The sequence below is a fragment of the Diorhabda sublineata genome, chromosome 4, assembly GCF_026230105.1.
Source record: "Diorhabda sublineata isolate icDioSubl1.1 chromosome 4, icDioSubl1.1, whole genome shotgun sequence".
NCBI lineage: Eukaryota > Metazoa > Arthropoda > Insecta > Coleoptera > Chrysomelidae > Diorhabda > Diorhabda sublineata.
In genome coordinates, this window is record NC_079477.1 from 28,738,075 (window position 1) to 28,750,318 (window position 12,244).

The following is a 12,244-nucleotide window of genomic DNA, read 5'->3' on the forward strand; positions in this document are numbered from 1 at the left end:
TATAAAATTATTTTATATAAAAACTAATATCGTCCTTCTACATATATATAGCAGAATACCATTTTAAAGAAGTATAATGAATTTAGATCTTACTTTCATATTATATTATAGATAGATTGCACAAATAGCTATAAAAACTTTATTCATTATTTATTTACGTAGACTTGTAAGTTCGTACATGAGGATTATATTATCAAATAAAAGTCCAGAAAATGCCAAAATGACATAGTAATGTTCCCACTTTATATTAAAAATAAAATTCCAGATCTATTAACACATCTTTCAAAGTTATACTCAATACAGAAGAGCTCTGCTACCAGTAACGATGAAGTCACATCGGTGGAAGTATCATACGAAGTCTTTGATAATTTTGCCTCGCCTTTGATAGTAATGCACGGTTTACTTGGGTCAAAAAATAATTGGCTTGCTAAATGTAAGCAATATAGTAAAAAAACCAAGCCCCCCAGACAAATAATAGCTATAGATAGTCGAAATCATGGTAAAAGCCCTCATACAAATATTCATACATACGAACATATTGTAGCAGACATGAAAGCTCTATTCGATCGGATTTCTCTTACAAAAGTAGCTTTATTAGGACATTCAATGGGGGGAAGATCATGTATGTTGTATTCTTTAAAATACGTAAGTATGTTGAATATAGCTGTAAACGAGCAAATCTGTTTCGTTTTTCCACATTATTTTTTTTAACTTAGATTATATACTTGCGTGCATAGAAATATTTTTTTAAACTTGAACTGATTTCTTTTCTTAAATTATTCATTACATAAAAAAATGCTTTAGTCTGAGTATAAATTTTCCAGTTTATCGCTTATATGCGTAGCAATCGGTAAAGAAATGAAATGTGTTTATGTGTAGATTGTAACAAAAATAACAAATTTGGCGAATAATATAATTATTGCGTCTGCAACGGCAATTTGCACATTATTCGTTTTTTATAATCTTGATAGTGTTCAAGTTTGTTAGTTTGATGCATACTAAACCAAAAAAAAAACCGCCTGCTTTAATCGAAAATGGACTTGGTCAGCGAGCCGTTGCTAGACAATTGAATATGACCCGCGTAGCGGTTCGAAGAGTATGCCAGCGTTATGAGAAGACTGGATCCTTTCATAGGCGATCTGGAACAGGCAGAAGGCGATTTACAACCTCTCGTGATGACTGCTTTATTGTAATAAAAACATTAAGAAATCATCACCTTAATATGCTGTTCAAGTGCAAATACATCTCCGTGAGGTGCGAGGAGTGACTATTAGTCAGTGGACAGTAAGACGAAGACTGCATGAACATAATTTGACCTCTAAAAGACCTGTGATTTGTCCAAAACTCCAGCTCATCGGCAAGCACGCCTGCTTTTTTCACAGGATCATCTGAATTGGACATTAGAACAATGGGGATGAGACCAGAATATGTCTTCATGGTAGCGATCGAAAAAGGAAAGTGTACCGAAGATCGGAGTGCTTACAGAGGTGGTTCCTGCATGATTTGGGGTGCAATTTCTACAGGAGCCCAAGCCGACTCTGTGTTCATTCGTAGTGCCGACCGTGTTCACGGAAGAAGAGTTTTAACGGCTGATAGTTATATCCAGAAGATTTTAGCATGTGGTACCTTACGTCGACTACATTGAGTATTAATTTACCTTTATGCATGACAATGCAAGGCCGCACACCGCGAGAATCGTACAAGATTACATTGCAGAAGTCGGTTTTCGGATTAAGGAGTGGCCGGCATACAGTCCGGACCTAAATTCAACAGAACATTAATCGGATAAGCTGAAAAGAAGATATTCGAGCTAGAGTTCTACCCCAAACTCGATTTCAGAGCTTATTGTTGCAGTAGAAGAAGAGTGATATCCTACAAGAAACAATAGTTAACTTGATTAGATCTATAAGTTACCATAAATTAACGGTGTAAATGAATAAAATTATGTTTTTCGAGAACAACGCAATAATCATGGTAATATGAAAATAACAACAAATAAAATAAAAACAATTTAGGCGGGGGTTGGTTTGGTCCTACAGCCTCAAACCACCTAATATGGAGGCATTTCAAGCGTTCACGGCGTCTAAAATACTCTTTTGGGCGTTCCATATAGCGGCTACAACATCACTGATGACGTTATGACTAATGTTCACGACGAATGTTCACGACGATCCTTGTCAAAAGGTGCGTCCAAGTGGGCGTTGAAAGAATTAGCGGAATTTGCAAAACTTGAGCAACGCAAATTGCAGCCACGAGAATATATCCCATTATTTGATGCGGAATGGAATATTATAAGAACTTTTGAAGCATTCTTGTGACGCACCACCATTTTACTATCGCCTCGGAAGATTTATGATTTTACTTTGATGTAAATCAGTTAAGAACTCCACCAAAAAATTCAATAACTTAAAATTATAACATAACCTCTTGAAGCTTTCGCTGTTGTTTTTTGCCATTCGTTAATATTTATCACTCAAAACGCCTCGTAGGCCATTCCACTTGGGCTTACGATTATAACGCTCTGGACTAAAAGGAACGGGAAATATTGTGGTCGTGAGTGCTTAGGGAAATGTACCACCCCATAGGTGATGTGTAGCTACAGTTTGAGCACATTTTCGAAGTACCCTGCTTGTGTAATTGGCGTCGTATGTAGTTTCGCCTCTCCCTACTAGACGTCTCTACAGCGCTGCTAAATTTGATCCAAGAGTTTAAGTGAATCTGAACAGCTAATAGAGAAAAGGAGAAAATTGGTATAACACTTTATCTTTCACTATTATGGTTGGATCGCCATGACGTCGAAGTTTCGAGTGTTGGGAACGGCAAAGAAATCAGAAGCGCGTAGAGAAAGTGACAAACCGATACTCTTTATATCTCTTCCAAAAGTAAAATCCCACTTGCATGTCGTTCTTTCTATTTTTAATATTAACTATGTCCGTAGATTTGGGTGGTTTTCATTTTTTATTATAAAGGTATAAGATTTAATCAGATTCGGCCAAATAATCGTGATAGGAGCATTGTATATTTTCAAAATAAAGTGCGTTTAAATGTCATTTTTTTGAGCCAGGATTAATACTTTTAGCCGGAGCTTGTGGAAAAGTTAATTGTGGCCGATATTTCACCAATCACAGGATTGCATATGGCCGAATTCGCAAAAATATTCGATATACTTTTGGCAGCTCAAATTCCATCTGGTGTACCAGTATCGAAGGCAGTAAAAATGATGGATAATGATTTAACTCCGAAGATTGCCAGCAGTCGATTGAGAAATTTTCTCCTGTCAAATATTGTTAAAAAACAAGACGGAAGGTGATTATTGGTGGTGCGAAATTGTATTAAGAAATATAGCGTTGATTTTTCAGTAACGGCTGGAGAGTTAATTTAACCGTACTCGCCAAAGATTTGAAGCATTTATGCGTCTTTCCATTAGATGACACTATGAGATATGAGGGACCTACTCTATTTGTTGCTGGTGGAAACTCGAATTTTGTACCGTAAGTATATATTTTATTCGTCCGGTTTAATTTAATATCCAATTTAACTCTATTCTATGTTAATATGCCTTTTTGAGTAGACCTTATACAAAATTTCAACAAAATTTTTGGGAAAAAACTTTATTATCTATTTATTATTTTACCTCAGTACGTCTCTGTCTATGTCCGTTTCAAATAAATCTGATAATGACGTTGACTTATATATGTAACATGTATGGTCGCTTTTTTTAATTATTTGTTTACTTACAGAAAAAGTGACTTGCCAAAAATTTTGAAATATTTTCCAAAAGCAGAACTTACATACATAAAAGGTGCAACCCATTGGCTACATCTCGATAAACCCCAAGAATTTATGGATATCACCGTTGAATTTTTAAACAGGTCATAAATCTTGAAATTATTCCAATTTTTCATAATGAAATTGTCAATATCTGTCGTTAATAAAAAGTCTTATATTTGAAGTCCATATAAATCATTTTCAATTGCCTTTATAAACAATCTCGTATAATAGATAAATCAGTGGTCACGAATCACCTACTTTATATAGGTGATCTGTGATCACAATGTTCGAAACCGAAAACAATTATTTATAAAATAGGACTTTTCGGAAACTATGATCAGGGATTAACGAGATCACATATCAGACAATTGTCGATTCTAACCTAGCCTAACAATTGAGTAGTTATAAACGATTCACCAACTTACACGCCCATATAAAAAGTATAAAAACTACAAGACTCATTAAAATGTCAATTACGGTGATAAGAATTAATCATTAATGATATATTAAGGGGAATTATTCATTTCTAAAGTACAAAAAAACAATAACAAACGAATCAACCCGTCAGCTGATCATATTTATCCTATATTAAAGGTAGAGAAAACGAGTTTTGGAACCACTCTCTACTCGCTATTAAAATTGTTATGGCGATCCAATCAGAATAGAGTAGAGAGAGAGTATAGTATACCGATGTTCTGTTTTTCTCTATTAGCAGCTAGGACCAGCTTGAACAACCTCACTCTCTCTATCTTTAATATTTACTCTATGATTTGGTTGTGATCCGATTACTTCGATCAGTTTCTGAACAATAGTGAACGTGATCCCGATACTTCCCGAACATTCCGATCCCGAACCTGTAATCAGAATATAATTTTTAAATAACATAACCAAACTGTAAAATAATATTAGAATAATCTACAGTTAATAACAAAATGTTTGCAATTAAAAATCAAAACAACTTTTCCCGTTTTTTCTTTTCGATTTATGCAAAAACAGAATCAATTATATCAAGGTGCATTAGCAGTACAGAAACTTTAGAACCAATAGATATGTCTTATGCAACTTATGAAAGTACTGGTAATGAAATTGTACAAAGTAATCCATTTATTATTGTACACGGTTTATTCGGTTCGAAATCTAATTGGAATAGTATATGTAAGTATTACAATCAAAAATTTAACCCTTCTAGAAAAATCATTGCTGTTGATACGAGAAATCATGGGGATAGTCCTCATAGTGATAAACATACCTATGCACATCTGGCGGCTGACATAAAATCTTTATACGGGCAATTAAATATTCAGAAAGCTGTTTTAATGGGACATTCCATGGGCGGAAGAGCAGTTATGTTATTTGCTTTAAAATATGTAAGTTGTAATTTCAAGTTCTTGTAGCTAAATTTCATGATATATTTTGGGTGAATTGATAAAATAGGTAACTGAAAATCAGGCATATTCAATGTTGATCATTACTTTTTATAATATTTAAAAATATATCAGATGAAGAAAATTGTGATTGTATTTAAATTTATTTCAGTTCGTATATTATAATTATATACAAATATGTTTACTTAATGAAGATAATTGTTTAGTGTTTTGGGATTTTTTTGCAGAACTAACGAGTCTAATTGGATTTTTAGCCTGAACTTGTTGAAAGGTTGATTGTGGCTGATATTTCTCCTATAAGTGATAGTCCAAATATGCATACTCTTCCAAATTTATTTAAAATTATGGAAAATATTAAATTACCTTCAAACATCCCTATGTCACAATGTAGATCACAAGTAGATATGGAGTTGTCTAAATCTATAGAAGATAAGGGACTTAGGGATTTTTTGTTAACTAATTTAGTTGAAAAAAATAAGGGCAGGTATGTTAAATGATAAAATCCAAAAAAATTGTGAATCAATGTTTTTTTATTGGGTAATTTTAGTATATCATCACTCATTGTATGATTTCATCTATAAGAATAACCTATATTGAAATTTTATACGCAAATGTTTAAATATGTATCTGTAATTCCAAAAATCATAGTTCATAGTAGGATAGTGGGTGGCCAAGTGCCTTTAAGCACATAGGCTTGTCGTGCCCCCACAAGCTGTGAGGCTTGCCTAAGTGTTTGTACCAAGCTTGTGTGAGTGCTAACTAACTAATAGATTATGTGGGCTGTAGTTTCTTCCTCCTCCATGTACCAGTGGTCCATAGTGTGAAGATTTTATATTAAATGACAGTGTCTAGTTAAAAGTCCAGTACTAATATAATTTAGCGCTTATTTAATTGGAGCAGTTGTATGTTAATAGAGGCATAAGACCCATCTATGTTTGCCTCAGCTTATCTCATGCCAGATGTCTACCCATTGCCGCTAAGCCTGACTTGCAAGTAGACCATTGAGAGATTTTATAGCATCAATTTTGGCTATAATATGAATGGGTTCTAGGCTTATTGATTGAATTATGCATCCCAGTCTGGCGAGTGAGTTAGCTGATATATCATTTATGGAAGTAGTTCTAATATGATTTCTAAAATATTAGTTTTTATTGAAGTATTTCAGATATTATTTCTAAAATTTCAGTTTTCATTGGAGAATAAATATCCATGGATTATTAGCTAATTTTAATTGTGTCACTAGATTTCCAATAGTTAATGACTTGCAATATGAAGGTCCAACTCTATTTTTGGCTGGTGGGAAATCAGATTTTGTACCGTAAGTATTTTTATCTGAGTAAAAACATAATTCCAAAAAAGTTGTACACATTTAACTCATTCTGCCTAAATGAAAATTGTGATTATTTCAATATAAGAAACTGCTTTACTTTAAATAATGGATAGAATCCACAAATTAAGGTTTGATACAAGTACTAACGAGTCAAATTAAATTATTAAAATTAATACAATGGTTGATATGCAGCAAAATTGCACTATTACATTGTCTGTTCATATTAAATAACATCAATCTAATTTCTTGAAAGGAGTGTAATTGTATATTTTCCTTTTTTACTTCATTTTCTCAATTTTTCAAGCTTACGAACTTTTCAGTTAACAATTTTTTTTTAATAAAAAAGCGAAATTATTTGACTCAAGAAAACTGAAACTATCACCTTGTTATGTCATATATGACATGCTTATAGGTTAGTGTCAAAATTTCTGTGTATTTTCATTAAACATGTATCTTCATCATCATGTAAAAACCGTCGTGAAAACTGTAAAAAAGAACTTCACTACCTCGTCCAAAACATTTGCATTTAATTTTCAATCGACCAATGATTACAGCAAAAATTTGGATCTGGCCTATAATTCATATGAAACTACAAGTTATCTACCAGAAGATTCTAAACCAATCCCTTTGGTGGTATTACATGGATTTTTAGGTACAATTGAACATTATTTTCTATACCTTTCAAATGACAAACATGATTTGTCATTTAGCTTTTTTCTCTTAAGTAAATGACTTCAACCTCTCGTTGTGGAAGTACTGTATCCATTCAAATATTGATGAATCATTGTCAATTGTCTCCATGGGTCTTATCCATAAATATTGTCTTGAATGATGAAGTGCAGTCCGTTACACTTTTCCTTATTTCTCAAATTGCTAAACTACTCAATTATTAGGTTTCTACTTTTTTCTCTTTTCATATTCTTCACATTTCCAATCTAACTAACTTTCATCCTTCTCTATTAGATCTATATTTTGAAGACTGTTTCTATATTTTTTTTATAAAAGAAGTAAAGAATATATTTTTAGCATCGAAAAATAATTGGAATACCATGTGCAAAAAGATTCATCATAGTAGTAAATCGAAAGTTATTGCAATAGATGCCAGAAATCACGGCGATTCACCTCATTCCAAAGAACATACATACGATTGCTTGGCAACAGATTTGAAAAGATTTTTAGAAAAAATGGAATTGAAAAAAGTAAATCTATTGGGACATTCCATGGGTGGTCGAACAGCCATGCTGTTTGCTCTAAAATATGTAAATATATTTAAAAAAATAATTCAAAATTCGTATAAACATTTGTTTTCAGCCTGATTTAGTTGAAAGATTAATTGTAGCTGACGTGTCACCAGTTTCGACCAGTGATTCGACCAAAATAATTCCCAATGTCTTAAGTAGTTTAAAACGTATACATATCCCTTCAAATAAATCTCTTCGTGAAGCTAAAAAAATAATAGGAGAAAATTTATACAACGTTATTCGACACAAATTAATGCTGGCATTACTACTCACTAATCTTGTCCAAAAAAGTGATGGAAGGTATTTATTTTAAAAATAAGTATTTGTACATTTTTAAGAAATATTTTAATTTTTTACTGCATATCTTCTCAGGTTATGGATATAAAGATTTAATTAAACTTTCATTATAGAGTCATTACATATTTTTTTTATTGCAGCTGCTTCTACTTTGTTATATTGTGTTCACAACAATTACCGATCCTGGTCGATCTATTTGAAAACCAATTTTCAAAAACGTGTTCAAATAGTTTTTTGTATGCGTATGAAATAGACTTTGTCATGCTTAAATTGTTGTATTGTTTAGTAAGAAAATTTCAAATTTCATACTTACTGGAAGGTATTTAACATCTGTAAGTTTAAAATATTTCAATAGACCAACCAAACAGTTTGAGTACCGCAGCTATTCATTGGAGGAAAGCCTGTTTTACCAGAACAGTATTTTATGTTGGACTATTGCTCTCATTTGTTGAAGTAATTGAACCTATTTCTTCTTCATAATCTTTTTATTGATTATTGTCAAAAATAAGCATGTAGAAACTTCTTTTAGAAATACTTGTTTAAAGATCTTCACAGTTAGGTTTTCCATACTATGTATATGGCTTTGATTCAACCAAATCTCATTTGATATTTTCTTAGTGGTTTCTGTATTAGAAAGTGAATCAGTGACAATTATTTTTGTCACATTGTTATAGTTTCAATACTAAGTACGTCTTAATAATAATTATAATTAATTTAATGAATTTATCTTAGCTATGGTTGGAGGTTTAATACTAAAACACTATTGGATCATTTTGAAGTAATGTCAAAGTTTCCGGCTATTTTTAATTTGTCTTTTGATGGACCCACATTATTTTTAGGAGGCGGAAAATCAGATCACATTCAGTAAGTCAGTATTAAATATAAGTTTTCTTTGGAAAATTCCAATACAAAATTTACGGCTTCTTTCAACCTCCCTTTTAAATTTTATATAACAAAAGAAATTTTAACAGATTGAAACTGAAACAATTTATATAAAGCCAGATGGTATATATATATATATATATATATATATATATATATATATATATATATATATATATATATATATATATATTAGGGTACCATGTACACTGGAACCCAAAGAATCTATTGTGTCTCCTTCTCTAGCTGTGATATTTGAGATCCTCAGTGTTTACAGATGTTATAGTCCAATTTCAGAATTTGGGATGCCTCTAGCTACCAAAGATTCTATTTTATACGTTCCCAGGTGTAGTGCTCTGGAGTTCCGTAGTGTCTCACACTTATCACAATATCTGCTAAGTCTAGTGTCTTCAGGTGCCCACACAGGCGACAGTGCCCGTACAGTAATCGTAGGGTTGCTCTTGCCTTGATTGATAAATTTAACAGATCTTTTCTAGTTATAGCTTCCCAGGTGTGTCAGTTCCTGTTTTAACTCCTGTAGATGGTTTTATCTTTTTTTACAGTGCAGCTAGTTGGTAGCTTTTTATATAGAGCGTTTGAAAGTTCATTAAAATAAAGTATTGTTTGCGGTTTACAAGAAAAAACAAATATTGTTTTTGTATTTATAATAGTTAGACTTACAGTCTCTGACTTTTTAAGAAATATAAACATGTAGTGCATCATTTTATGTATCATAAATCGTTTTCTCAACGTGTGCTGAATAATAATTCGAAAAAGTAGTTGGATAGATAAACTTCAGTTGGGGTTACAATGAAATTCACTTGAGTATATCTGTTTTTTAATCCTATTTAGTTTTCCATCAGTGAAAGAATTTTTAAAATTGGTCGAGAATTTTCTGATTTTATCCATTACATACTGTCGAATGTCTACACTCTATATATAATTCAATTAAAATAATGATTCTTTTTCGACTTCACAGAAGGTTTACTGAATTTTTCAAACTGCTATTCTGGTTACAATAAAATCTTTTTTATTTATATTATTAGTTAGATTTTAAACCTTTTTGGGCTAATTTTCTATTTTATTATGACATATTTTTTAGTTCCATTACATTTTTGAGTTTATACGAATTTAAAATTGTTAATATCTATTAAGATTTATTTTGTCTTTGTACATGTAATTTACTGAATACCTCAATTGAATAAACGTACTATTATTGGAAGGTTGAAAATGAAGTAAAATGTATTATGTAGGCCTTAAGTTTGTGGAATCTTTTATTATGAATAATACAATGTGTTGTATCAACTATAATACCAGTTCTGTGCATATAATTTTATTAATATGAATGAAACCAATAATATTTTTCTAAGAAAATAATATAAAAATTACAAATATTAACAATTCCGTTTTATGTATCAAAATAATTACAATACATAACAGCTTGATGTATACATCAATTTAAATAAATACAAGATATAAATATGTCACTTATTGAGTTAATAAGAACTTTGTGGGTAAAATAATCAAATGAAATGTAAAATTAAACATGAAAATCTTACTTAGAAATAAGAGTAATCCACATTCAGACCTAATGGTTTAAGGTACATGGTAGGTTTTTGTTTAATAATTTTCCATATTTTCAACCTAAGTTCGTGGATGTGATTCTTGGCTATTCTCGGTTCATTATTTATTAATCCATTATATTCTTTAATTCGATTTTTAACAACACTTCTTTTATCCTTGTTACAATCCTCAATTACATTCTTAATCTTCTTTATCCTTGTTACAATCCTCAATTACATTCTTAATCTTCTTTATCCTTGTTACAATCCTCAATTACATTCTTAATCTTATCTGCTTCTTCATCGTTACTGTAACTTCTTTATTCTAATATCTTCATTTCTTTATTCCTGGCATTCCTAATATTTTTTTGTATAAATTTATTATGCAATTTATCATAAATTTCACATTTATAATTATCAATACTTCAATTCTCATAATACTATTCATGTCCCATACTAATTCCATCACTGTATCCATTATTTCTTGCAGAAATTTCTTTGATTCCATCTACTTTATAACATTTCTTCTTAACCTTTTCTGTTCTATGACCACCAATTCCATTTAGAATATTTTCCTATTCCTCCTTCTAATTTTTTCAATTTATTGATATCCTACTGAAGTTAATGACCAAATCAAAGTCATAATTGAAGAGGATCGTCATATAACTATTCAAAAGGTTGCGAAGAGGCTACATGTATCGCACACAACAATTGAAAAATATTTAAAATGTCTTGGGCTAGTTAAAAAGCTTGATATTTGGGTATATCACGAATTCATTTAACACAAAGAATCGACATTTGCGATATTTACCTTAAACGAAATAAAACCGACCCTTTCTTGAAAAGAATCATCACATTAACCAGCACAAACCATATCTAAAGCTGAAAAACAACAAAAAAGCTCATGCTATCAGTTTGGTGAGATTACAAAGGTGTTGTTGTTTTTTGAGCTGCTTGCAATGAACCAAACGAGCATTCTGATATTTACTGTCAACATTTAATGAAAATGGATGAAGCAATCAAAGAAAAACGTGTGAATGCGGGCAATAGAGCATACTTCAGTCTCCGACTAAAGTCGTACGATTACTGAATGAAAAACGGATCTATTGCACAATTCTCTACTGATGTTGAGCAGAATTCCTACTCTATTAACTTCGATATTTCTGATGACTCTTTCCAGTGTCAGGTTAAAGAGGGCGTGCGAGACCTCGTCCTATTTGGAATTCTCGTGAGGTCTCGCTATCTCACTTTGTTCTCGGTCTCATCAGGCGAATAGGTTTCAAAGGAATGCCAAAAAGATGCAGGGTGCTGTAGAGGTAAGATCGATGAACACTGCCATAAGCTTGTTTGTAATTTATGAAGAGCAGGTGTACGGAAATATGGTGCTCATAGCACTTTCCCAACAGGCAGCGAATAGTAAAGATTTGATCAGTTGTTTGAAATATTAGGTAAATCATATAAGTAGCCAGAAAAATATTTTGAATTTTTTCTTATATAGTATCAAATCAAATTACATATAACTTTCGTTGTTTTCCAGGAAAAGTGACTTTCCAAGAATTCTAAAACTATTTCCAAATGCGGAGTTGAAATATATAGAAGGAGCAGGTCACTGGTTACATAGTGAAAAACCAGCAGAGTTTTTATCAATTACACTAGAGTTTCTCAATAGACGTTTTGACGCCACCCAACTCAAGTCATCTACGTCTAATTAACTGTGATATGTTGCTATGATATATTCGTATTGAACAATAAATTAATAGAACAAATATTTTTTCC

The 12,244-nt window shown here is 31.6% G+C and overlaps 2 protein-coding genes across 3 annotated transcripts; both read left to right on the top strand.

Annotated features, from left to right (window-relative positions):
* Positions 1-327: 327 nt before the first annotated feature.
* LOC130442846 (protein ABHD11) lies at positions 328-3,919 on the top strand. Its single transcript, XM_056777214.1, has 4 exons — positions 328-645; positions 3,080-3,306; positions 3,360-3,491; positions 3,741-3,919. The coding sequence occupies exons 1-4, from the start codon at positions 391-393 to the stop codon at positions 3,877-3,879; spliced, it is 753 nt and encodes a 250-aa protein (XP_056633192.1). The 5' UTR covers positions 328-390; the 3' UTR covers positions 3,880-3,919.
* Positions 3,920-4,601: 682 nt separating this feature from the next.
* Positions 4,602-12,234, top strand: LOC130442847 (protein ABHD11-like). Of its 2 annotated transcripts, XM_056777215.1 has the most exons (8): positions 4,602-5,138; positions 5,411-5,640; positions 6,343-6,474; positions 7,041-7,138; positions 7,513-7,745; positions 7,798-8,027; positions 8,757-8,888; positions 12,006-12,234. In XM_056777215.1, the coding sequence occupies exons 1-8, from the start codon at positions 4,704-4,706 to the stop codon at positions 12,178-12,180; spliced, it is 1,665 nt and encodes a 554-aa protein (XP_056633193.1). In that variant the 5' UTR covers positions 4,602-4,703; the 3' UTR covers positions 12,181-12,234. The 2 variants fall into 2 exon arrangements, with proteins under 2 accessions (XP_056633193.1, XP_056633194.1); XM_056777216.1 differs by lacking the exon at positions 8,757-8,888.
* The last annotated feature ends 10 nt before the right edge of the window (positions 12,235-12,244 follow it).

Excerpts from the sequence above, each read along its gene's own strand:
- LOC130442846 (XM_056777214.1), top strand. The coding sequence starts at position 391 with ATGCACGGTTTACTTGGGTCAAAAAATAATTGGCTTGCTAAATGTAAG. Across the intron at positions 646-3,079 it reads TGTTGTATTCTTTAAAATAC|CCGGAGCTTGTGGAAAAGTT; the intron begins GTAAGTATGTTG and ends TAATACTTTTAG. Across the intron at positions 3,492-3,740 it reads GGAAACTCGAATTTTGTACC|AAAAAGTGACTTGCCAAAAA; the intron begins GTAAGTATATAT and ends GTTTACTTACAG.
- LOC130442847 (XM_056777215.1), top strand. The coding sequence starts at position 4,704 with ATGTTTGCAATTAAAAATCAAAACAACTTTTCCCGTTTTTTCTTTTCG. Across the intron at positions 7,139-7,512 it reads GGTATTACATGGATTTTTAG|CATCGAAAAATAATTGGAAT; the intron begins GTACAATTGAAC and ends ATATATTTTTAG. Across the intron at positions 8,028-8,756 it reads GTCCAAAAAAGTGATGGAAG|CTATGGTTGGAGGTTTAATA; the intron begins GTATTTATTTTA and ends AATTTATCTTAG.